General features: G+C 37.1%; 1 protein-coding gene across 1 annotated transcript; it reads right to left on the bottom strand.

The window, feature by feature from the left end:
- Window positions 1–13,020: 13,020 nt before the first annotated feature.
- LOC128508239 (CD209 antigen-like protein E) lies at window positions 13,021–16,783 on the bottom strand. The gene is made up of 5 exons (XM_053479462.1): window positions 16,697–16,783; window positions 13,966–14,263; window positions 13,518–13,642; window positions 13,259–13,365; window positions 13,021–13,162 (listed from the first exon to the last, which is right to left on the bottom strand). Exons 1-5 carry the CDS (start codon window positions 16,781–16,783, stop codon window positions 13,021–13,023), a joined length of 759 nt encoding a protein of 252 aa, XP_053335437.1.
- Between the last annotated feature and the right edge of the window lie 11,070 nt (window positions 16,784–27,853).

Here is a 27,853-nt window from a genome sequence, read left to right as displayed (position 1 = left end):
TCTTATAGACTAAATTATATTAACTGTCTACAATTTTTAACTTTCACTGAAATGATTGCATGTTGGTACTGCAACATAAGACCTAACATAACACCACTAAACAAAACATAATTTGATTAAGTATAAGCTTGATTTGTAAAACAGTATTTGTTCAGTTACTTTAAAATTAAATAATTTACACATGCACATATATTGTTTATAAACTTACCGTCGTTGTTCATCCTGCTGCATTTATTCCAACAAAAAGGTATTTCTATAGCTTCCAGTCCATCTGCAATAAAGTAGGCAAACGCCACGTGATCTGCCATGTTTGAGGAGGCAACGAGATCCCCAACGTGTCCGACTTGACGGCTCCGTTTTCAGCTCCTCCCCGACTACTTCCGGCTAATCTCGCCGATCGAACTGCACAGCGCAGCATGAGCTCGAACGCACCTAATGATGCGTTTGCCTAAATAGGTTTAAGGGAAAAAAAGAAAAAAAAAACTGTGACAATGTACTTTACGTTAACTTCTTTTTCCAGATGTTGTGTTGTTTTTACTATTAACTTTGAAAGCATGAAAAAAAAATACTTGCAAATGAAAAAATAAAGGTTTAAAAAGATTGTGTTGTTTCATTAAAAAAAAAAAAAAAAAAACACTTAAAAATGGCTGTGGTAAAAGGGGCATATCCAGTTAACAAATAGGGCAATTCTGGTAGACCCTCTTTTTTAACCATGAAGTAGAAGGGGGGCATGGACATATGCATCTCTCTCCCTCTCTAAAGTTTTCTCTCTCTTGTATCGTGTCTGGTTATTTTCTGCACTCAATTCACTAAATTTGATTCACAGCACTGTGACAGCAGAACACACTGCTCTGGAAACCGATAGAACAGCCTCATTCATATCAAATCCTTACAGCAGTGACATGAAGAACATCTTAGAAACTCTATCCAGCCATCAATGTGAAACTCCTTCCTTTGCAATAAAGCATGTAGTGATGGGCGGGGCTTTGGGCTGGTTTTTAACTAACTGACCTGCAAATCTGTATCATGTCACCTGTTTTTCATGATTATTGCATAAGCCAAACTGCAAAACCTCAAAATAAATTATAGAAATTATGTATATATATAAAATGTATGTTTTTTTTTTGTGACAACATCATTAATTACATCTGTTTATTGATATAAAATTTAATACAGATGCTCTCTGGTCTGTCTGTTTCTTACAAGCTAAAGTTGGGTAGGTTAGCTGCTAGCGACTAATGACCAACCCCATAGCAACATTTTGTTGCTCAGAATGATCTTTTTCTACTGTAGTCTCATAAGACTGAATTAAGCTTTCTCATTATAAACTTGACTTTGCCTTTTCTATTACTACTAAAGCTGACTGAGGAAAAACAAAGAGACACAACTGAGATACAACCTGAGACTTACTTTTGGAGTAAGCTGTAGGAGAAGCAAATGAGCCATACTGTATATAAGACCACATATATAATCACAGTGAAATTAAAGCCAGATATACATGAGGTGCATGAAACACAAATGAGATTGTAGTTTTATTGAACATTTCAAAAATCCTCAATGACAGCATACGGTGATGAGTCACAACAAACACCACATGAGACCAGTCAGTGTCCATACTGACCTCTGTCCACCACAACATTAATACCAGCAGGTTAATAATATAAAAAATATTACAGTTTACTATTACCACTAATTTGTAGATCAAGCCCATAAATAAAATTTAATACATAAATAAAATAAACGTTAATTTGCAAAACACAATATACAGTTTTGCTTGTGTAATGAATTCACAGTTCTCACAATATAACAGACATCAGCAAAATCTGGCAAATCAAGACACTAAAAGATATAAAATGTCGCAAAACAAAACAACTTTGTTATGTTTTGATTTTTATTTATTACCAACCTACATATCTACATATCTTTATTAAACACATGATTGATTAAAAGAGAAACTTCCTTGGATACTTTATTTTTGCAATTCTAAAGCAGAAAGTTCAAATACTTTGCACATTGCAGTGTTTCCCACAGGGGTGAAATATACCTGCGGTGGTAGCGAGCGGAGCGGGCCGGATTTCCCTTAACACAAAAGTGGTCTACTGTATACAACTAACAACAAATATATATATGACTGTTAACACAATATTAAGATTTATTTTATTTTCTACTAGATACAATCCACTAACTTTCCCCTCAATCTACCTGTATGTGAAGAGTAAGCTGAAGATCTTTTTGTGTTGTGAAGCATGTGTGTATCAAACACACCAAATTTTGGCTTATATAACCTGGTCAGGTGACGTCATCTGATGAAGTGCACCTGCAGGTTATAAATAGGAGAAACATTCCTCAGATCTTTTTGTCTTCAGGACTGCTTTGTTGTGTTTGAGTGTGTGTGAACAAGCAAAATTAAAAAAGTGTTTAACTCACCGATATTCCAGAGTTTAAGGCTAGATGCATCCCTCTGTGTGATAAACCTTTTTCGGAGGGCTGTCTCCACACTTTCAGCTTCAGTGGAAGCTGGGCCTTTCTCAGCCTTCTCAGAAAGAAAAGACACTGTTGGGCTTTCTTGTACATAAGCCCAAATCTATGCAAGTACAAGTAAATATAAAACTACGCTACATTTATTGTTTACATTCTCTTCTATTTGACAGCTACTTTTGTTAGAAAACTTACTTTTATTATATTTTTTTATTGAATAATTTTTAATAAAACATTTTGCACTCTGTCCAGTATTTAGTATCTATTCAAAATCCCCCAAACTCATCTTGGATTTTACGGTATACATTAATTTTTACATTTACAAAAATACAATATACACACACTGCACAGAAATGTTAAACACAAAACATGGATGCATGGTGAGGTTTAAATTCAACAGTTTCAGCACGACCGCTAAATTTGAAAACCTACACATAGCAAGGTAAGGCAAAAAAAGAGCACAAGCATCTCTCTTGTAGGAATGTTGTCTTCTTGATAGGAAAATTTGGTAGTCATTCCTTGTTTCTCCTGGTCACAAGGACAAGCTGCCATCACACACCAGACCTCTCTTAAACCCATGATCCTGTGGAAACCAGAAAATACAGTATATGATTAGATATTTATTATTTATAATTTTTATATGCTATTTGTTGAACTTTATTATAGCAGGCATTATCTTTATTTGTAGCATTTCTTGCAGTTATTATTTACTGTTTACATCACTATAATTAATTGAGTGTAGACAAACTTTATTTTTGCGATAAAAAAATAAATATTTAAAATAAGTAACACTCATGTGCTATGACTAAAGAAAGTAATGTTTAATAATGCAGTTTATTTCAATTTAACGGTGGAAATCTGAAGAGAATGTAGACATCACCTGATTACTCAACTTACAGAGTAAAGCTGTTAAGTCATTCTTCAGTGCCTCGAGCCATATCCGCGCCGCACGCTTATTTCACCCTCTGAGCCGCGCGATAGATAAGTCAGTAGGAATGTCGTTTAGAGCGCCGTTGTTTTTGTCACAAAAATGAAAACATCCACATGGAGCATTAACAGGTGTCCCTCAGTTCTTCTTCTTTCTTCGTTTCTTCTGACAGAAAACAAACCAACTACATCTCTACCGCCACGTACCGTTTGTGTAAAATATGCATGTGTGCCCGGAATCAGAACCGATGCTACAGTGTGCACGTAGACCTGCGGGGGGATTGGGAAGGGGGAGAAATCATGCTCGGGTTCTGAATGGAACAATCATTCCAACTGAGAAAACACTCTTATATTGACAAAACTAAAAAAAATGTTTTTACAGGAAAAGAGGAATATTTTTCTTATTTGTTTCTCTGCATTACTCCACTCACCCAGAAACACTTCTCCAATCTATAGAACACTGAAATACCGTATATCTGAGTGTATGTCTGTCAGGCTTGTGTCAGGGTTGTGACCTTCAACATGATCTGCAATCCTGCTCAGAAGTACACTGAGACATTTTTAATTTTAAAACTCACTAAAATATGAAATGACTGTGTGGACGTGACTGACTCTGTGTGAAGGGAATGAAATGTGCTGCTGTCGATAAAGGAAGTCAGAGAAGGTTACACATCCGAGGAGGGACATCAGGGGCGTATTGTGGTCAAGTGTGAAGGCATTAGAGTTGCAGTTCTCACTCATTTTACGTCTCACACACATGTTCTGGTTAAAGTCAAGTAGTACAAATACTGTACTAAGATCACACTGTTGTGGTATAATCATGTAAACACCACACCAATGCATCATATCTTTGGTAATAAGTCGTAGTTATTTATCTATAGCAAGTTTGTTTCTGTTACAATTAGTAGACATGTTCCTGTAGTGGATCTGGAATTATTTATTCATTTACTTTTTCAGAAGTTTTTATGCAGCTTTACTGTGAGGTCTAAGATCAGGGTCAACAAACGCTATATTTTGCACATCTGTATGCGAAAAGAGTAACAACCACACACACACACACACACACACACACACACACACACACACACACAGCCATGCAAAGGGGATGGGAAGTTTATTTAATATTTACCCTCTTTGTAACAGTAAGTCTTTAGGATAGAGGAGTTTGTGTGTTGGTGTTTCTCAGTAAATAAAAGGCTGCTTTTTTATATACAGTATTTCACAAAAGTGGGTACACATCTCACATTTCAGCAACCACTTTATTATTTGTTCTGAAGAAACAATACTATAGAAATTTTATCAATAATGTCTGTATGTTGAGTTATTTTCAGAGAACAGTATATACCTGTATATATATATACACACACACATGCACTCAGCCACACACTTATTCACACCCTACAGGCAATTTGGGAATGTCGATTAACCTAACCTGAAGGTCTTTGGACAGATACGTATCGATCATGTAATAACATCAGGAGTTCAGGAGAACTAATTTAATTAAAAACTATCATTAAAATAGAGAAGTCCTGAAAGTTATTTGTAGAGCCCTGATCTCAACATCATTGATTCTATCTGGGATTACATAAAGAGACAGACATATTTGAGGCAGCCTACATACAAAAACGATCTGTGGTTAGCTCTCTAAGATGTTTGGAACAACCTACCCAAATTGTGTGCATGTGTACCTAAAAGATATGATGCTGTTTTAAAAGGGTGGTGATGCCAAATACTGATTTAATTTGGATTTATCTTCTGTTTATTTACTTTCCATTATGTTAACTGATTAAAATAAACTATTACCACAACTATTTTTAAAGGCATTTTTACTGTACATTATTTCACACCTGCCTAAAACTACCTGCACACTATTATACATCAATAAAGATTGAGGAAGTTATAATAAATTAAAAACTCCTAAATATATACAAAATAAGTTGTTGCTATTGACAATACTTTTTTCACCTTTGTTTTATTCACCTAAAGATTTAGGTTAAAAACTTTAAGATTTGTTTAAAAAAGAAGAATTGGTAAGCTTTAAGTGATTATTTCATGTTGGGTCACCCTTATTATTCTTGTCAGATTCAATAATGAATCCTTTTTTTTCCTTTTTTTTAAAGGTATGTCATGTAACAATACAGATAAAGACTTTATTAAACAAATACGACAACAAAAGAATAACAGAACACAAATACTGTAAAATGCAGTGAAAACAGCAGCTAATGACAACATAACAGAAGTAAGACAACCTAACTGTGAACATCTGCTAGCTTCAATAAGGAAACTAATCAAACAGCACTAGACACAACTGTGAATAGAAATCATGTCTTGAACCAGAAAACATTGAGAAGTGATGTGAGGATAAAGTGCTATAAATATAGACACAAAGTCCAAAGCAGTCACATCTGCTTCCCACTTGGGGGCGCACCTCACACGTTACTCCTAGTCCCTGACTGTGAGGGATGTAGAAAGTTTTATATGGAGGTGACAAAATATTTTGGCAGGATGGTGCGAGGGTGATAAAAAGGATGGAATGAATAAATAATAAATGAATGAACCAATTTTCCCAATCAGAGCATGCATGTATTGATTCATGTTTACTGACTTCACATTTTTTATTTAATCTCCCATAAAATCTAATATGTTATTTTACTTAATAACATGGTGTGTTACTGCACTAAAATTTATAGAAAGAAATAATAAAATCATATCATGGGGTCCTACTAGAACTAGAACAGGATCATCTGTCTCCACCTGTCTTACTATTAGCCCATGCTTCTGTCCCTCACTCTGATTCAGCTGCATTCTTTTCATCTCTTAAATTTATTTCTACCTTTAAACTTTAAAACTTAAAAAAATAGTTTACAACTTTAAGTAACAAGTAACAGTTATTTTCCTCACAGTGTGTACATTCTCACAGGTATCCACTATCATCTCCACTCACTGTTATAAAACATAAATAACTGAAAATACTGAATGTAACATTTTTGACCAAGCAAACTTAAACATTTTGTACCTGTGTGTTGTGCTTCTGGACGTGTCTCAGTGTCAGCGTCTTCCTCCTCTGTGTCAGGGTCATGACCTTCAACATTGTCTGCAATCCTGTAAATAACCTTCACCATCTCATCCTGCTCAGAAGAACACCAAGACATCTTTAATCTATAAAAGTCTCACTAAAACATGAACTGACTGTGTCTCTGTGTGGACGTGACTGACAGGCTGAGACTCTGTACTCTGTATAGGGACGTAAATGTGCTGCTGACAGGAAATAAAGTTAGAGGAAGTTACACGTCATGGTAGCAGCATCAGAGGCTTCTTGTGCTTAAAGTGTAAAGACATTTAAACTGCAAAATACACGCATATCCCAGATGTACATGTTGAAGTACAGCAGTTATATAAATACCAAAATGATGTTGTAATTGTGTATAATACTTTACATTTTGCATTTTATATATAATGTTATTCTGCAGAGTTTTTAGACCTTTTAATATAGACACAAGTTCCACTGGTCTAAGATCAGCATTAACCACTGCTCACACACGATGCACATACACACTCTTGCACAGTCTCGCACACAGAAAAAGGGGCAAGTTTTGCCTTACAGTATGTGAGTCTTCAGGACAGATCGAGATAACTGCAAAGGAGTGAAATAAGTGAACCGGCAGAGGAAATTACTGATTAAAATGACTATATGGCCAAAAGTATGTGAACACCTGACCATCATGCTCATATGTACTTCTTCTCCAACCTGTTGCCACAACGTTGGAAGCACTAAATATAATAGTTTTTTGTATGTTGTGATAGTACTATTTCCATTTACTCGAATTAGGAGACCAGAAATGATTCCAGCAGGACAATGCAAAAAAAAAGACTATATTATTATTATTATTATTATTATATATACAGTTTGCGAGCATTCTGCAAGACATTTTGACTTGAAAAACAAACTTCTTGGTTTACGAAGACCAAGTATCATGTAGCACGCATACGCTTCTTAATCAACATTCATACGTGCGTGTACTGTTAACTGTACCACTGTGACCATGTGTGTGTGTAAAGCATCTTTCATTTTGTGTTTGTATGCGTGTCTACAGCGCATGTGTACTGTTTATTATACCACGTGTGTGTGCGTGTAAAGCAAAAGCAAGTTATATTAGAGAGGTTAAATATCTATTTTCTCTCTGCAGACCTGGTGATCATAAACAGCACAGAAGAAAAGGTGTGTGTTTGTGTCTGTAAGAGAGAGAGAGAGAGAGAGAGAGAGAGAGATTTTTTATTTATTCAAAGAAATTTTAATTTATTTATACCAAAGCTGTGGTGTCTGATTCAGGATTCAACTACATGTGTGTGCCAACATGGCTGCCAGATTGACTTAGTCAAATTTGATTCACATGTTCCAGCCTAGAAATAACGAAAGGTCTGATATCCCTGTTCAATCAGACCACAAAGGCTGCATGTGTGCACAAGCAGCAGACCCTTTTTCAGAATCTTGTATTTAGAAGACCCTAGACTACAGTTTTATCTGTTACACTCTGGTCACACACACACACACACACACACACACACACACTGCAGGAGACACTGGTAATAAAAAGGACATAGTGCACACAAAGCACTCAAAACTCTTGGCTGTAATAGTTTTTTTTTTTTTATTTAGAGTCAACCTTTAACCACATATACTGTAGACTGAGGATTTGCAATAGCTTAATTCCCCAAATATGAAATAAAAATACTCAAATTATTTCTGTGTTCATGATCAGGATGATGAGGATAATCTTACCTGGATACTGTAGATCTGTACACAAGACCTGCTGCTGTGATCATAAAGCCTGTCCTGTGCTCATTCACACTCTAACTAAACACCATGTCAACACACTAAGTACTGTTAGTTTTCACTTTTCTACAACTGCATACTGTACTGATTTATAACCACATAATCACCAGCGTCACACACAACCCATAGATCATCTCCTCTTCTGAGTCTGCTCCCTCTCAAGACTTCTTCCTTGTCTTATCTCAGTTTTTAATCACCGTTCAGTGTTCAACAATGATCTAAATGTCAAAGCAGTGACTAAGTCAGCATACTATCATCTTAAAAACATTGCAAGAATTAAATGTTTTGTTTTCAATCAAGACTTGGAGAAACTTGTCTATGCCTTTATCACCAGCAGGGTGGATTATTGTAATGGTCTCCTCACCGGCCTTCCCAAGAAGACCATTAGACAGCTGCAGCTCATCCAGAATGCTGCTGCCAGAATTCTAACTAGAACCAGAAAATCTGATCACATCACACCAGTCCTCAGGTCCTTGCACTGGCTTCCTGTAACATTTAGGATAGATTTTAAAGTACTTGTACTCGTTTATAAATCACTTAATGGCCTAGGACCCCTAAAAACACTGCAGATATCATCACTCAATATAAACCTAACAGACCACTCAGGGCCCAGTTTCTCGAAAGCTTCTTATCGCTAAGTTCTTAAGTTGTACCTTAACCTCGTTCTTAACGTTATGGCGCAATTCCCGTTACATTCGTACTCTAAGTATCTCTTAGGTAAGTCACATGTTCGTAAGGTTGGTCTGGACCAACCTTAACTCACTCTTAGTGTAGGTTCAGCTCAAGACGCTAGTCGCCGCCACTGAGCAGCAGTCTTATAAATTAGCGGTGTATGCAAGAGCGGTTATCAGTAGTATTAAGTAGTATTAATTATGGAATATACTGTAAGTGTGTTTAAGAATTTTATTTTATTTTATTTCAGTACTAATAGAGTGACTTTTAAATAGCCTATTTCATAATGTGACTAATGCATTTAAACTGGCAATCACTTTTAATATTCAACAGGTGGCAAATAATTTGGCTCTAACTGGCAAAGTTTGCATAAAGGGGTAATCATGGTGGTGTCCAGAAAGCAACAGAAATGGCAGCGATACAGCGTGTTCTTGTGCTTAACCAAAGACGATGCTGTTTGCAGAGCCATGTGGTGCATGTAATTTTTTTCTTTAGGCAAAACTTCAACCCTCTTCATATTTTGCCTGCGGTGGCTATTTTTAAAAAAAAGTTTTGCCTTCCAAGGCAACAGATTATGGAACTTCTTGACCTGCTCGGACCTGCACTTGCCAGGCCAATGCGTCGTTCTTACGCTGTACGTCCCAATGTCTCGCTGCTTGCAGCGCTAAGCTTTTATGCTACAGGGAGCTTTATGGAGGTTGGGGGAGAAGGCTACTGCCTCAGCAAACCCTCCGTGTGGAAATGCATCCTCTTTGTTACCAACGACCTTCTGTGCCATGCTGGGGATTGGATCCGACTGCCAGCAACACGCCAGGAGGTCCAGGAGGTGCACCAGGGCTGCCATGCCATGCTGGCATTCCTAGAGTCCTAAGCTTAGTGAATAGAACACTAATCCCAATCTCCAGTCCATTAGTGCTTGATCAGGCATACATGTCGCGAAAGGTATATGCAGCAATAAAAGTCCAGGTAGTGGTGTATCACAGGGGTCTAATCAATGACCTGCTGGCCTGGCAGCACCCTTGACAGTTTTGTCTGGGCCAATTCTGCCTTGGGTGAGGAAGCAGAAAGAGGTGAATTTAGTCAGAGCATGTTCCTCAGGGACAGTGGATACCCTCTCAAAATGTACTTCTTCACACCAGTATCCAACCCACAGACTCCGGCTAAAAGAGGCTTCAATGTTGCACACATTCGCACTCGCAACATCGTCGAGCGTTTGGACTCTGGAAGCTGCGCTTTCGGTGTCTGCACAAGTCCGCAGGAGGATTGCACATGAAGCCTCACAGGTGTTGCGCAGTTACGGTGGCAACAGCCATGCTCCATAGCATGGCTCTGCGTGGAAATGCACCATTACCAGAGGGGGAGGAGGAGGAGGAGAATGAGGAGGAAGATGCAGAGGTGGACATTAAGGTCTTCAATCTTCACAGGGGGCTGCACTGATGCTGTCAGGGTTGAGGCAAGGCAGCAGTTGATTGTAAATGTTTTTGTTTAAAATGTGTCTTATTTCTTATTAGTTAAATAAGAAAATAAACTTGGGAGTTTCAAACCCCGCATCTATAATTTTTTTTATGTGATTGTAATGCTTAGAACCTCTACTCTGTCATCTCATAGTATTCATTACATAAGTACGCTATACAACCACAATGACTGACGTGCTTCTCCTAAAGTTGTATAGACCTAAACATTAGAATATCTCTGTCAAAAGTTAACTGGCTGGCCAAGCTAAAATGTCGTATTACTGATTAATCTTGATTTATCTTATGGCTAGTGAACTCAGATCGCAAAATTGGAAGATAGCTTTTCTCGCCGCTGCTCTGCCTCAAGCACAGCAAACCTTTTTTAAACACTCGTCATCTCTATCTCAGACTAATGTCTGCGCCAACAAACGAGTCTTTAAAAATAAACGTCCACCTAGATAAACATTCTTTAATTTCCTTGTGGATGAATAGAGCAACCTTTTACACGTAGGTTTCTTATTGCAATAGGAAAAAAAAAAGTTGTTCGTTCTTCAGGCTCCTGAAGAATGACAAATGATGTCGTGTTTTTGTGCCACACGATTACTTAGTCTTAAAGTAGACACACGCTTGAGACTGGGTGGGTCATCCTCGACAATTTTTTATTAGCAGCAACATAAAAATAAACTTAAAGAAATAGGTGCATACACTACAAATGACATACAAAAAATATTTACACACCACACTCACACACACACACACACACACACACACACATCACATCACATGAATGAACATCAAAATATGAACAATGAAAAACTGGCTTACCTTCAGATGGCAGCAAGATTGGTACTGAGATTAAAGGCCTATTGAACTTTGCCAGGATATGCTGTTGTTTGGCCAGCGCCAGCTTTGCCCTGTTCAGCTCCAGTGAATAGCGTGCGAGGACGTTTCCTTCGGTCAGCTGACGCTCAATATTACGCAACTTTTGCTCAATGTTATGCAACACCACCAACTTTTCGCGTTCTAGATTTACGAGTTCCTTGCTACAGCGGCATCGTGCCATTTTTTCCTCACATCCTGCCAGTCTCTGGGTGCACCTGAACCAAAGGCAGCCATCCTCCTCGCAATCTCACTTCACATTTCTTTTTTAGTGCTGTTGCAAACGTTGTTTTTAAATCTGGTAAAGAGTGTTGCCTTGTGGGTGAACACCACATTCAGTTAAATTTCTAGTTTATCTGATGAGAAACTTGGTGCCCTTTTCATTCATTGCCTCTTCTCTGCCATCTTCCCCATCTTATCCCTCTCTCTGTTTAGGGTAGGTAGGTTGTTTTTATCGAAGGTTTCAACCAATGGCAATTAAGAGTGCGTTGCACATAAGTGACCGTAGCTGTTTGTCAATCAACTATGATTCGGGTATACAATCATAGTTGATTGATAAACAGCTGCAGCACAGCGTTCGTCTTACCGCCACTACAGGTTACATGAAAACATTAGCAACCGTTTGCTGATTTAATTCATATATTTGTCTATTATCGCATGCTAACCCATAAGTTAACTTCCAAAAGTGATCAGATGTGCTAAAACGTTAGTCATATTTAAATCTAGACTTTAAACTCATCTGATTTTATTGAATAAATACTGTGCTATGTCCGAACTGACTGCACTTGGTTTTAGGTTTACTTTATATTTTATTTTTTTAACTGTTTCTAAATCAAATTTTAGGTAGTTTTAAAAGTGTCATTACAAACTTTTTATTTTTATTTTAAATCAAATTTAAATATTTTTTTAAGTTTGATTGCTATTATTTTCTATTTCTTTTTATAAATATCTTCTTTTTTATGTAAAGCACTTTGAATTACCGTTGTTGCCTAAATCTCACTCTACACCTGGGCTTCATGTGAAGCTGTTTGTCTGCTGTTAAAAGAGTTTTACATATCACTTTACACTGAAGTGAGTTTAAGCCTAATGATGTGTTCTGGTCAAATCTGACTGATTTACATGTTTCCTGTCTAAAAAAGTGCAGTAAATTTTATCCATTTCTCATAAGGTTCAATGACTTTGTTTGCACATGGCATTTACATGGCATTAAAATATTTTTATAAAAGTGAGTGTGTTTTATGAAACTTTTATACACTCATGGCGTTCTCGGTCAAAAATGAACAGTTATTGAAATGAATGGGTAAAACTTTAATTGGTGTATAAAATAGATTTTTCCATAATAAATGTCAAAAATTTCATTCAGACAATAGACACTTGAGACGTGAATTATGAACAGAAATATTCAATTAGTTGATCAAAAAGATACAAATGAATTTAAATATTTAAAAAATCATAGTATTTTGCTGATTTTTACAAGAGATGTGGTCTCTGTGGCCCGAATGCTGTGTGTAGTGCAGATTGAGTGCTACAGGCAAAAACATACAGTATGTAACAGAAAGTAAATACCAGAGCTCTGGCGTTTATACGCATTAGTGCTGTAGAATCTGTAGCATTTCCAAAATATACCTGAATGAAAAATAAGTAGTCTCAAAAAAGGATAACAGGTGACACCATTATAGTTATTAACAGTAATGAGGATTTTACAGACACACCACACTGACACACACAGATACACATGTACATTCAATTTACTGCTTTTCATTCACATACAGCAATTCAGATTGTCTTCTCGCAGATCCAAATATACTGTTCATTACAGGAATAATCACCCCAGTTTAACATAGGATCAGATGATTCACCAGTTATAACACAATCCTCATCTCCTGCTTTACTGTTCGGTTCTCCACTTGCCCAAAACCTGAAGGAGAGAATCAGAGGATCTGCTGTGTTTCTCAGACTAATGAAGAGTCAGTAACTGTATCAGAAGTAAAATATCAGATCAGTGTTTTCTTACCCAGTGATCAGTGGTGTATCGTCCACCCACTTCCACTCGCCCTCTCTGTCTCTGTCACTCAGACCAATCCAAGCTCTTCTGTAGTTCAGCAGTTTATTAATGAATTCCTGTCAATGTTTGTAGTAAAATATAAGAATAAATAAGAGTCACACACTCACACGGACACACACACTATCACACGCACTCTCAAACACACGTGTACACACACACACACACACACACACACAAACACACACACACAGACAAACACATACTGTACCTGTTCTTCCTTGCTGTTTATGATCACCAGGTCTGCTCCTCTCTCTCTGCAATACTGTCTGCTCTCAGTCCAGTTCTTGTGCTCAGTAGAGATGTAGTAAACCCTGGAGTTGAAATAAAACCATCCTGTAGTCAAAGGAGGAGAAGAACAACACAATTATTTAGGGCTCTGCATTATTATTTTTTTACAGTATATTTGTAAGTCAGTATGTTTTCTCCAACAAATAAATTTGTGATTTCTGATTTCCTAGTGTTATAACAACAACAACAACAACGACAACAACAGAAGCACAGACTACTACAAACTTGCTGCTACAAGATGGAGCAAGTGATAACAGGAACAGACTTGTTTCAATGATATTCAAAATTAAATGTGACTAAGAATAATTACAATTATGATGTGATGTTCGTTAATAATCATGTCATAGTTTTGCAGTAGTGTTGCTCACCCAGTATAGAAAACTTCTGGAGTTCATCTCTCTCCCTCTGAAACTGCTCTTTCAATATAGTTAGGGTGTTGTTATGTTTCTGTAACTCGTTTTCTGTCTTCAAATTGTTGTATTTGATCCACAGCACTGTGATGGCAGTCAGCAGGAGAACACACAGCAGCACCACACACACTGCAGTCACTCTGTAACACCTGCTCCATGCAGTGTCTTCTCCTAATGAGTGGACACACAGACAGGTTTTTTTTTTCTTTTTTTTAAATGTGTTTAACCATAGTAAACTCACTGACAGACCGCGGCCCTGAACACATGTACATGGTCATTTGCAGTTATCCCCATGTAAACACACCTAGTCTACAGGATCTGTCATGTGTTGTCATTTGTGTTGTACATGGATCTTAATATTCCACTAATAATCATAATAATGTCCTGATGTAAATAAAACTACATTATGTCAACCACTTCAGTCAGAACAGTCTGACCTGATCCGGCCAATCAGCCGATCGTGAAGACGTCTATGCGACGTCATCTTTTTTATCTGGCAGAGGGCGTTTGCTCATCTGGCAGATGTCGCCGAGACGTCCGTTCCAGATTTTAGAACGACGCTTAGCCTACGTATTTAAGACGTAAGTGATTTAAAACAACCTCTTTAGACAATGTTAATCAGATGTTCATACATCTGCCAAAGGTCTGATTCATGTCGGATAGACATCGTTTTATTAAAACACCTCCCTCCCATTATTTTAATTAAATAACTTCGGTTAATTATAATTAACCGTGGTCAACAGAATTCTGTGAAGGAAGGAAGCGTAAGACAAACGTGATAAAATGGAGATTTTTATTTTCTATTTAATAAAAACCTTATTTTACACCAGCAGCAACTTACAAATGAGGTTTTGATTTAAAAAGATGTACAAAGCATAAAACACCAGAAATAAGTATTAATCATAAAAAAATAAGACCAACAGAAACGTGTTGTACTTTATAACTGTACGTTATGACTTTTAAATATGACTGTTAGAGACGGTTGATCAGGAAACTCCTGAAGTCAGACGCAGACAGGACACTTTCACTCACAAACTGCTGTAAAAAAATACAGAGATAGATTCAATAAAAATTCATGATACTAAATTTAGCAAATGAAAAATATTTATACTTTGTTCCTCTCGCTTCACAACTCATGAGAACAGACCAAAACCAGAACCGAACCGCAGATTAAGCACGCGCATATAACCGTCGGTATTTTAAGTGTGCAGTGCAGTACACAGGAAACAGTATTGAACGATTCTCAGCAATGAGTCTTCAAGTCTCAAGTCATTCGTTCTTTTGACACGTGACTCCCATAGACGCTATGCGGTGCAATAGATTCAAAAGAACGAACGACTCAGATTGGAAGGTATAAGAGGTGAGCTGCTCATTCTGGTTATTATAACATGTCCTTAGTTACATTGTAACTGAAACTATGGTCGTATTTGGGTTATTTTTTATTGAAAAAAACGCAATTTTAATTTATTTCTGATTAAAAGAACAAAATGAACGAAATGACCCAAAAAAAAGATTCGTTTATTTTGATGAACGAGATTCAAAGCATTTATTTTTACTGTTGTAGGAACCTACACACCTAGCACAGGGTAACATAAACTCCACACACACCCAGACCTGAGGCGAGAAAAACAATAAACACATAAAATAATACATGAAATAAAAATCAGGGAAAATGGGAAAGACGATATTTACCTGGTCCTCTCACTGCATTAAAGGTCAAAGAGTGTAAAAAAGTCTTAAGTGATTTAAAAAGAAAGACATGCAGAAGCTTGATTTAAAGTTTAGCAGCTGCTACTGAGGAGGCACAATTGGCCCGACTCTTCACCCTGGATTTAGATGCTGTGAGTAGAAGCTGATCACAGACCTGAGAGATGTGCTGGACTGTATGGTCACAAGTTCACAAAGGTCACAAATGTACAGCAGTGCTAGATTATTCAAGACTTTGTAGATTATTAACAAGACCTTGAACTTGACCCTGAACTGAACAAGGAGTCAGTGTAGAGAAATCAGGCATAGCTCTGGTATTGAAAAAAAAAAAAAGTCTTTAAAAACATTTGTATTGAATTCAGACAGGCTGCACATCACGGTGTATTACCTGATAAGAAGGATAATATTATGTAAGCTGCTTACTGTACAGTTAAAAAGTGTCGCTTTTTCTCCTCACCATTTTGAAATTGTTGGATGAAAAAGTAAATCCTCAGATAAAGAACTAAATTCACCGATGCACAACCATGTTTGTTGCACAAAGAAAAAGTAAAATCCATGAAATGTGAAGTAAGCCCTATATGTTTAAAGAGAACAAAGGAAAAAGAAACCTAGTGCACACCAGAAACTTTTTGTTCTCCTTTTTTTTTTTTTTAAAAAAAAACCCTTTTTTAAGGCAGAGGAACCAGAGCATGTTGTGGAGGAGGTCCGGGAGCAGCAGGTATTCCTGATAGTAATGAGACATTTGAAGTTCATAAAGCAGCCGGAAATTGGAATCCTTAGTAATTCAAGACAGAGACAACACAAACACTGATAGAGGGAATAGCGTCAGATGGCTTTCAACAACTCTTACAGCGTCGGCACTCTCATAGACATACAGCGTCACCTCCACTCACTCAGATACACACTGAAACATCTATAAAAGCATGAATTACTGCGTCTCTGCAAATGAAACGCTTTTTGCCTTGCAAAACTTTACACTTACCTGTGTGTGGTGCTGTGTCTGGGCCTCTCTTTGCATCAGTGCCTTCAGGATCAGGCTTGTGACCTCTAACACCTTCTGCACTCTCATAGATACCCACCACCATTTCCATTTGCTCAGAAGAACGCTTAAGCATCTCGAAAAGTACTGTGTCTGTGTTTGAGCTGCTACACTAAATTACTGTAAATGTGCTGCTGTCAGTAAAGTAGGTTAAACATTAAAGGAGGAGCATCAGTGGCTTGTTGTGGTCAAAGCATGAAGATATTTTAGCCGCAATTTCCACTCAAAGATTAGGGACTCTTGTTAAAGTCTAGAAGTTGCTTGTTATTGTTACCCTTAACATCGTTACACAAAGCTGTTGAGCTTTACACCTGCCGCTTTTAAGATATTGATATGTAAGATATTACAATTCAATAAAAGGGGTTCCTGTTACCATAAAACAATCCCCTTATTGGGCTCCCTGACTACTTATCTGGTAACACTTCCTATAACCTGTATTCAAATAATTCCAAAAAAGGCTTCTCTGCTAGAAATCTTTTGTTTAACCTGAAGATGTAAATGTATTTCCTGTCTGTCTCCGGGTCTCTCTTTGACTCTCTTTGATGGTAATGATTTGTTCTTTTGATGTATGTGACATATAACCTAAAGCCAATAGTTTAAATAGGCTTTCTTTGCTGAAAATAAACAGAACTCTTCAGACATCATGCCTGCATGTGTGTTTGTCTCTCCTTTTACAGGCCTGGCCAGTAAGTGTATTGAAAAAAAAATAATAAAATGGACACTTGCTTTTAAAACCTAACATGATAGAAAGATGATTTTCTGTCGTATGAATTAGACAACTTGCTCTTGCAGTAGATCTGAAATTATTTGTAGATTTCCTTTTTCAGAAGCTTTTATGCAGCTTTTCTTTGAGGTTACAAGACGCCAGTGCCTCTAGTTTAAGATCAGCATTAACCACCTCTGTCTGAGAAAACAATAGTTCAGGGCAACAACCACATAGAGCACACAGACTGTACTAGAATACATATTTAGAATGCACAGAATACATATTTAATTAACTGTAAAGGTTTAGCGAGCAACAAAAAGAGAAGCTGCTGAAGTTATACTCTAAAAAATCATTGTTACCTTTTAAACATCACAACAATTAAAAAATTATGTTACTTTAATAAGATCTCTGACTGACATGATTGTTTGAGATGGACATTGCAAAATAAATGCCTAAAAAAACTATTAATTTTGCCTTAAATTCATACTATTATTGAAATTTATTTTACACATACAAATTAGCATTTAACTAACAGATTATATTTTTTAACAAACAATATTTTTTGATACATTATAATCAAGATTTGAGAATTAAGTATTTATACTGATTCGTTTCAAGAAATCATTTATTCCAATCAATCAATATTCTTTATGTAACTTTAAATTGTCCCATACAAAAAGAGTGCGCTCATGGGAAATCTACAACATTGGAACAAGAAGAAGTGATGACACACTGCTGAGAGAATGCGAAAGAAGTACCTGGAACTTGATTCTAAATTGTAAGTATAATAAATATTGAAATAAAAAATATAGAATGCATAACTTTACGCACGGAAGCCCCAAAGGAGGTAAATGGAATGTGCACAAGCACTATTTCATTTAAATAATTGTGCTTTTCAAAATACAAAAGAAAGTTTAGGAGAGCTTAAAATAACACTGCAGCATGCAGAATATAATGCTAACATGTTTATACCAGAGGTATGAAAAGCATTTTCTTAAGATAAACTACATTCGAGATGATCTAAATATCTAAAAAAAGGTAACTGGAGATTAAACTCAGGTTATCAGGATGCTGAAGTGAGTATTATAGCCTTTAGCTACAATGCTATGTGCATTCGAAGCATGTTTTGAACAGACAAGCGTTTCCAAATGAAGCCTCGCCTCGAGGTATGTATCGTTTCCCTTAGAGTCATGTGACCAATGACCATGTGACCATGTGACCAAACGATGATGCGTTTGCCTAAATAGGTTTAGGGGAAAAAAGAAAAAAAAAAAATGTCACAATGTACTTTACGTTTACTTCTTATCTACTGCAGGTGCATCTCAATAAATTCAATTCAATAAATAAAACTCATTATATAGAGTCAGTGCACACAGACTGATATATTTCAAGTGTTTATTTCTTTTAATTTTGATGATTATGGCTTCCAGCTAATGAAAACCCAAAAAACAGAAACGTTTAGGACTACTAAAAAGTACAGCACTAAATACATGATCAGGACATTTTCATAAATTACTGCAGCAATACGACGTGGCATGGAGGTGATGTCTGTGGCACTGCTGAGGTTTTATGGAAGCCCAAATTGCTCTGATAGCGGTCTTCGGCTCTTCTGCGTTGTTGGTTCTGGTATCTCTCATCTTCCTCTTTACAATACCACATAGATTCTCTACAGTCTTTAGGTTGGGGGAGGTTGCTTAACAATTAACCATTGTACTTAAACCAGGTATTAAGATAAGCTCTTTATACGTCCCACAGTGGGGAAATTTCTAGTACTTTTGGCAGTGTAAGCAGGTACCAAGTCCTGCAGGAAAACAAAATTAGCATCTCCATTAGGCTGGTGAGCAAAGGGAAGCATGAAGTGCTCTAAGACTTCCTGGTGGACAACTGCACTGACTTTGGACATGATAAACACAGTTAACCAGCAGATGACAGGGCTCCCCAAACCACCACTGACTCTACAAACTTTGCACTGGACCTCAAGCAACTTGGATTCTGCACCTCTTCTCTCATCCTCCAGACTCTGTATGCTTGATTTCCAAATAAAAAATTTACTTTCATCTGAAATGAGTACTTTGGCCCACTGAGCAACATTCCAGTCCTTTTTGTCTTTAGCCCAGGTAAGACACAGCTGACGTTGTCTCTGGTTGAAGAGTGGTTTGACACAAGGAATGCAAAAAGTGCACCTTTTTCTAACACATCTTTTCCTTCCACTCAACTTTCTATTAATGTGCTTGGATTGTTAAACAAACTAAGGAAAAATATGAATGCATACACATTAGCGCACCAGTGTGGTTCAATAATATGCAATATTGATTATAAATAACAATTAGAGAATGAGAAAAAAATAAAGATTTTTTAAAGACCCCCCAGCTCTACATCAGTTACTTGCATGTGCTAAAGGTTTTTGCACAATAGTGTAGATTTCTTTAAGGCACAGTGAAACCTCGGATTGCAAGTAACGTGGTTTTGAGTTTTGGTGAGTCTTTCGCAAGACAGGCATAAAATTGTATACATAGAAACTTTTTATGCGTTGTTAAACTTAACACTTAGTGTGTGGAGCCATGTCTGAGTCTCGCTTTGTGTCCCTGGCATCAGGGCTGGGTTTGTGACCGCCACTATAACCTGCACTCTCGTAGATATTCACCACCATTTCCTTTTCCTTAGAAGAACACTTAACCATCTCTAATCTATAGAAGTTTTACTAAAACACTAAATTACTGTGTCTCTGTGTGAGCACGAGTGAACAGCTTTCTCTTTAGTGTCCACCTAGTCCTTCTTAATTAACAGTGCTGCTGCCAGTAAAGGAAGTTGTACATTAGAAAATGGACACAAATGGCTACTTGCAGTCAAAGTGTGAAGACATTTAAGCTGCACTTAAAAGTCCAGCAGTTAAATAAAGAACAAAATAACATTGTTGGTTTACAATGTTGTTTTACAATATATTGGACAAATGAATCATATTTTTGCTCCTCATGATATAAAATAAATTATTATCGTCTTCACCTGCTGCTTTTAAGATGAACACATATATTTACAGCACTGTTAAATTTGGTCATATAAATTAGTCGACATGTTTCTGCAGGAGATCTGGAATTATTCATAGATTTCTTTTTTTAGAAGATTTTATGCAGCTTTACTGTTAGGTTACAAAACAGACAGACTGGTCTAGGATCAGTGTTAACCACTGCTTTCTTTCACACATCAGTATGTGATGTATAGCTATGACATACAAGGGCATGCTGACATACAAGGGCATCACACATGGGCATGCTGTCTCACACATGGGCATAGAGAAAAGGGCAAGATATTTATTTATTATTTACTTTGTATGTGTAAGAATTTTACTGCTGTGTTGTCTTTCTTATTAACTTTAAAAGAGAACTTTAAAATAGAAAAAAAGGTTTAAAAAGATTTAAATATTGTGTTGTTTTATTTAAAAAAATAACATTTACAAATTGCTGTGGAAAAAGAGGGGTATCCAATGTGTGGATAAAGTAAAATCAGGTGTATGTTGGTAAAAGTACACAGTGTTAATGAAGTGCTGCTTATAACAAAGAATCTAAAAAAAACAACAAAAGAAAAACAGATGTGTGCACTTAATTATTAATATACATATAGTCATAAATATGGTCAGCTGACATGTGTGACCTGTTTATGCACCTACTGTACTGTCAGCAACTTGGGCAATTCTGGTAGACCCTCCTTTTTCAGCATAAAAAGGAAAGAAGGCAAGGACATATTCATCTCTCTCCCTCTCTAAAGTTGTCTCTCTCTGGTCATGATGATGTATCTTGTCTGTTTTTTTCTGGGCTAACCGACCTGCAGATCTGTATCATGTAACCTGTTCTTCCTCTGCACTATGATTACTGCGTAAGCCAAGCTGAGTAAAGTATTCCACTAGAAAAGTGATGCCCACATGACTCCATAAAAGTTGGAAATGCAGAAACAGCTAAAACCTCGAAAAAAATTATAAAAATTATGTATAAAAATTTATCACTTATTATTATTTTTTTATTTTTGCAACAATATCCTCAATTACATTTGTTTATTGATATATAATTTAATACAGATGCTCTCTGGTCCATCTGTTTCTTACAAGCTACAGTAAAGGTGGGTAGGTTATCAGCTAGCGACTAATGGCTAACCCCATAGCAAAATTTTGTTGCTTATAATGATCTTTTTCCAGTCTCATTAGATTGAATTGAGCTCTCATTATAAGCTTGACTTTGTCTTTCCTATTTCTCCTAAAGCTAACTTAGGAAAAACAAAGATACATAACTGAGATACAACCTGAGATCTACTTTTTGGAGTAAGCTGCATTTGTAGGAGAAGCAAATGAGCCATATGAGACCATAATGAGATTAAATCCAGATATAAATGAGATGCATAAAACACAAATGAAAAATATTACAGGTTTATTGATTAAGACTCTTATTTATTAAACATATAAAAAATCCTCAATGACAGCATACAGTGATGAGCCACAACAAACACCACCTGAGACCAGTCAGTGTCCATACTGACCTCTGTTCACCTAAACATTTAAACCAGCAAGTTAATATATTTAAAAAAAGACAGTTTACTATTACCACTAATTTGTAAATCGAGCCCATGTGTAAAAATAAATGCATGAATGAAATACACTTAAATATGTAAAATACAATATACAGTTTTTATTGTGTAATAAATTTACAATTCACACAATATAACAGACAACAACAAAGCCTGGCAAATCAAGACACTAAGGCCTTGTTCACACGGGCGTTAAGTTTTTGGATAAACGAACGTGCTCTGAACATCCTAGACATTTATGTTGCGTTTTCTGGTGGCGCTTGATTGACTTCTACACCGGCGTTCGTTTGTCTCTGTCTAACGTCAGCCTGCAGCCCACATTGTAGTTTGTGTATTAACCTGTGGAGGCGGGAACTGGATATGAAAGCCCGCCGCTACCAGGTTCACTCTCTGACTGCACAACGTCGGATTAAAAGTTTTTTTTGTGGTTTATGAAGAAATGCGAAAATTTTCGCGCAAGTTTTTTAACAATTATTATTTTTTATTTTGCCCTTTTTCTGCATTTCCCTATGTATAGCATGTAGGATCATGGGATATATCCGGTCCTCCGAAGCGGAAAATGAACGCACAAAAAAAACTAGAAGCGGTTTCCTTGCATTCGTTGGGTTTTGAACGCCAAGAAAAAGCTGCATGCAACGTTTTTTTAATGCCGTATAAACACGCAGCCTGACAAACGCACGTCACCAAAGATCGTGTGATCACTTTCATTGACTCCTATGTGTAGAAATCACTCGCCGCTTGATCCGCACTCACCGGACGCCACGAACGCAAAAAAAAAATGCTCGATTTTAATGCTCATGTGAACAAGGCCTAAATGATACAAAATGTCACATGACCTGACAAAGATATTAAGTGTGACACTGCTCAACTCAAAGTATGATTTATACAGGAGTTACACAAAGGCCACAGCATTGTGACAATCTTCCAGTGAAAAGAATCAGTCAAAGAGGAGATGAAAATTTGTACTTGCTGTATGTAAGGGCTACAGGAACAGCTCAGTACCTGGAAATGTGTTCTCTCACCGGCTCATTAGTCTTCTCTTGTGGTCTTCTCTTGAGTCTGCAGCTCCTGGAGTTGCTTTAGTGTCTAAAGGAACAATAAAAATATATAAAAAATTTGTTTTTTACCCAAACACTATTCAGCTACTCCATTCCCAACTGTCTGAAGGTTGAGAGGTGGGCTTGAGTTTGCTCGTCAGCTGCTGTTTTCCTGACTGATGATGTGGTGCTGATGGAAACTCCGGAACATTCTCCTGCAGTTTCTTTGTTGAGATTCTTGGTCTCCTCAAAAGGTTTCTGTGGTGGCATGCTTCTGAAAAGAACACAGTTAAAGTGTACAGTGGTGTGAAAAACTATTTGCCCCCTTCCTGATTTCTTATTCTTTTGCATGTTTGTCACACAAAATGTTTCTGATCATCAAACACATTTAACTATTAGTGAAAAATAACACAAGTAAACACAAAACACATTTTTTAAATGATGGTTTTTATTATTTAGGGAGAAAAAAAAATCCAAACCTACATGGCCCTGTGTGAAAAAGTAATTGCCCCCTGAACCTAATAACTGGTTGGGCCACCCTTAGCAGCAATAACTGCAATCAAGCGTTTGCGATAACTTGCAACGAGTCTTTTACAGCGCTCTGGAGGAATTTTGGCCCACTCATCTTTGAGGGTTTTCTAGCATGAACCGCCTTTTTTTTGGTCATGCCACAACATCTCAATAGGATTCAGGTCAGGACTTTGACTAGGCCACTCCAAAGTCTTCATTTTGTTTTTCTTCAGCCATTCAGAGTGTTTTGGGTCATTGTCCTGCTGCAGCACTCAAGATCGCTTCAGCTTGAGTTGATAAACAGATGGCCGGACATTCTCCTTCAGGATTTTTTGGTAGACAGTAGAATTCATGGTTCCATCTATCACAGCCAGCCTTCCAGGTCCTGAAGCAGCAAAACAACCCCAGACCATCACACTACCACCACCATATTTTACTGTTGGTATGATGTTCTTTTTCTGAAATGCTGTGTTACTTTTTTTACGCCAGATGTAACGGGACACGCACTTTCCAAAAAGTTCAACTTTTGTTTCGTCGGTCCACAAGGTATTTTCCCAAAAGTCTTGGCAATCATTGAGATGTTTTTTAGCAAAATTGAGAAGGGCCTTAATGTTCTTTTTGCTTAAAAGTGGTTTGCGCCTTGGAAATCTGCCATGCAGGCCGTTTTTGCCCAGTCTCTTTCTTATGGTGGAGTCGTGAACACTGACCTTAATTGAGGCAAGTGAGGCCTGCAGTTCTTTGGATGTTGTCCTGGGGTCTTTTGTGGCCTCTCGGGTGAGTTGTCTCTGCGCTCTTGGGGTAATTTTGGTCGGCCGGCCACTCCTGGGAAGGTTCACCACTGTTCCATGTTTTTGCCATTTGTGGACAATGGCTCTCGCTGTGGTTCGCTGGAGTCCCAAAGCTTTAGAAATGGCTTTATAACCTTTACCAGACTGCTAGATCTCAATTACTTTTGTTCTCATTTGTTCCTGAATTTCTTTGGATCTTGGCATGATGTCTAGCTTTTGAGGTGCTTTTGGTCTACTTCTCTGTGTCAGGTAGCTCCTATTTAAGTGATTTCTTGACTGAAACAGGTGTGGCAGTAATCAGGCCTGGGGGTGACTACAGAAATTGAACTCAGGTGTGATAAACCACAGTTAAGTTATTTTTTACCAAGGGGGGCAATCACTTTTTCACACAGGGCCATGTAGATTTGGAGTTTTTTTTCTCCCTTAATAATGTAAACCTTCATTTAAAAACTGCATTTTTGTGTTAAATTATGTTATCTTTGACTAATAGTTAACGGTTTTTGATGAGCAGAAACATTTAAGTGTGACAAACATGCAAAAGAATAAGAAATCAGGAAGGGGCAAATAGTTTTTCACACCACTGTATATAATTACCAAGGAAACCTTTCCACAAACAAACATATTGGTTTCCATTTATAGAATATAATTAACTGATGTCCTTAAGGTTACATGTAATGGTAACTGCAGTTAAACTCTATAATAAACTGAACACTCTATAATAAAACTACTGGTTTTCAAAAACTGATCATGCAGTAACATTAACTTACTCACTCATCTTCTATACCGCTTTATCCTGTATTCAGGCTACCTGGGAGGCCCGGAGCCTATCACATAAGAATTAGGGTATGAGGCGGGGTACACCCTGGACATGGTGCCAATCCATTGCAGGGCACACACACTACACACACAATTAGCCTAACCTACATGTCTTTAGACTGTGGGAGGAAACCGGGAATGCCTAATAATAATCTTACCAAACCTTTCAACCTCACTAGTGTCAGTTACCTAGACATGCTAATCCACATGCTAAACCACAGGTAGCATTTCCTGTTGCAATTTACGAACAAACGTAAGCTGTGTAATTTTTAGCTAAACTATACCACATGTTTTTTTTTACGACAGACTTTGTGGTTTTAACTTACATTCAGACTCCTTGTCAATAATAACTACGCACTTTAACTACGCAATTTTAAATTTGCAGCTGAAACCCACCTTCACCAGCCGCTTTGTCTTCTTATTCGTCTTCTTCCATTCTGCAGCAGGCAAAGTTGGTGCGCTAACAGCACCAAAAGGTCTAGATGAATAGTCCTTGGTAAAGTGTTTTTTGCTGACCTGACACCGAGGCCTGACGGTGTCCTGCACATTTCGTTAACACACTGGCCACTTAAGGGCAAATACACAGAAAAATTATATTTTACATTTTTTGATCACTAGTTTTTCTGATTTTGTTACCATTTTAAGACATTGAACCTTAAAAAAAGTTGTCAAGACTCAAAAGATTAATACCTCTATGGTTCATTCAACAGCTTCACAACTGAACTGAACATGAGGAATAACAGCTCTGGAAAACCATAAGAGACCACTGGTGCATAATCAGTTTCTTATGTTTGTTTTTCTTACAGGTGCATGTATTGGTGAGATGAACAGTTTTGTCTTTTTTTCTGAACTGCTGACAATATTTCTCTTAAATTCAAAATATAACTTCTGTTATTTAGAGTGTATATTAAAAAAAAAACAAGTGCAGCATTTAAACAATACAAAATAACTTTGAATAAAAGTGTTTAACATTTAATTTCAAATAAATGTTAATTTCAAATTAAATGTAACACAAACCTACATTGTTACTAAGCAGCATGTATCCATGTCATCCTCCATAATTATTATTTCTAAACACACTTAGTAAATAATCACAGCACTACCTGTAGGATTATAAGAACACATTGATATTTTACTCCCTCAAGTGCCTTTAAGGTGTTGAGTGTGTGTTGAGTAATTGTAAGAATGCGGCCATACACAGTTTCTAACACTTCTGTTTTGACACTAATTAGTGCATGTGGTGGTAAAACTGATGTAAATAGGTGTAATGAGTGAGTTTTAAGACTATTTTAAAAAGATAAAAAACTCAGTCAGAGGGTTTTTACCGTTCGTGACTTTTGATCATGTAACACCATAAAAATGTGTTTCTGTTTAGCTTGTGCACTCGGCACAGAATTGATTACGTCCATGATTGGTCATGTCTGATCAAGCTAAAAACAAGCCAGTTCCAGTCAAAGGTTGACTAACTGACTGTGTGCAGACTCAGCGCATTAGTAGCAGAGGTGCTGGTTTAGCATTTTTTTATGCGGTGTATGGAACTAAAAAAGTGGGCACAGGGTTGGTTGTGGATGGGGAGAATGGTGGGCAAATTATATAAAAGGTGGGGGGGGGGGCAAGCTGCCTTCCTCGCTGCATGTAGATCTACCCATGGTCCCTGACCTATAGAGTACGAGAATGTGTTTATGATAGAGATTATAAAGCACTTTATTAATTCACTGTAAATAAGAGCATCTGGTAAATGCTGTAATAAATAAACAGTATAATATTTACACTATCACTTAAAAGTTTGGGATACCTTTCTAACTCCATGGTCGTTCCTGATTTTCATGTCTTTATACACTCTACAACAATGCTGAAGGCGTCCAAAATGTGCAATAATCTCTAACCATGTTTTGGTCTTGCTTTCCTTTATCATGGTGCCTGATGGGTATTGTTCTTGCAAGAACTATTACAGAAAGGCTGTCCTTCATGTCTTAAAATACCAACTGACTGTTGTTGTTGATGTTACATAATTACATAATCCCATACATGTTATTTCATACTGTAGCTTTGAAATCCCCAGTATTGTTGTAGAAAATAAATCACTAAACAAAAACAAGTGACTCAAACATTTGAGTGGTTGTGTAAATGAAAGTGCAGAAATCCATGTAAATTGTGTAATTTGAAGTGCTCTGTCCATGGCTCGGCTCAAGGCACAGACAGAGTGTAACACACAGATGATTGATTAATGTAATCAGAAAAGCAAAGCAATGTGGAAAAAGTGACTAAAGGTTCTGTTTTCTGTGTTCCCTCTAACAGTGTGTAAATTCTCACAGATTTCCACCATCATCTCCATCACTGTAATAAAACACTGAATTACTGAACCTCTGCACTTTCTAACACTTTTGCCCAACAAACTTAATCATTCTGTACCTGAGTGTTGAGCATCTCGTCCTGTCTTAAAGTCAGTGCCATGACCTTCACCACTGTCTGCCGCATTGTAGGAACCTCTCGGCATCTTAGCCTGCAAAGGACAACACCAAAACATCTTTAATCTACAATGCTGTGAAAAAATATTTGCCCCCTCCGACTTCCTATATTTTTTTCTTACACTTAGATGATGTTACACAAAGATAACCCAAATAAAAAAAAAGGGGATTTTTAAATGATGATTTCATTTATTAAAGGACAA

The sequence above is a fragment of the Clarias gariepinus genome, chromosome 20 (assembly GCF_024256425.1).
Source record: "Clarias gariepinus isolate MV-2021 ecotype Netherlands chromosome 20, CGAR_prim_01v2, whole genome shotgun sequence".
Lineage (NCBI taxonomy): Eukaryota > Metazoa > Chordata > Actinopteri > Siluriformes > Clariidae > Clarias > Clarias gariepinus.
Note: the sequence above shows the minus strand (reverse complement) of the source record. Positions and strands in the feature narration are given on the sequence as shown.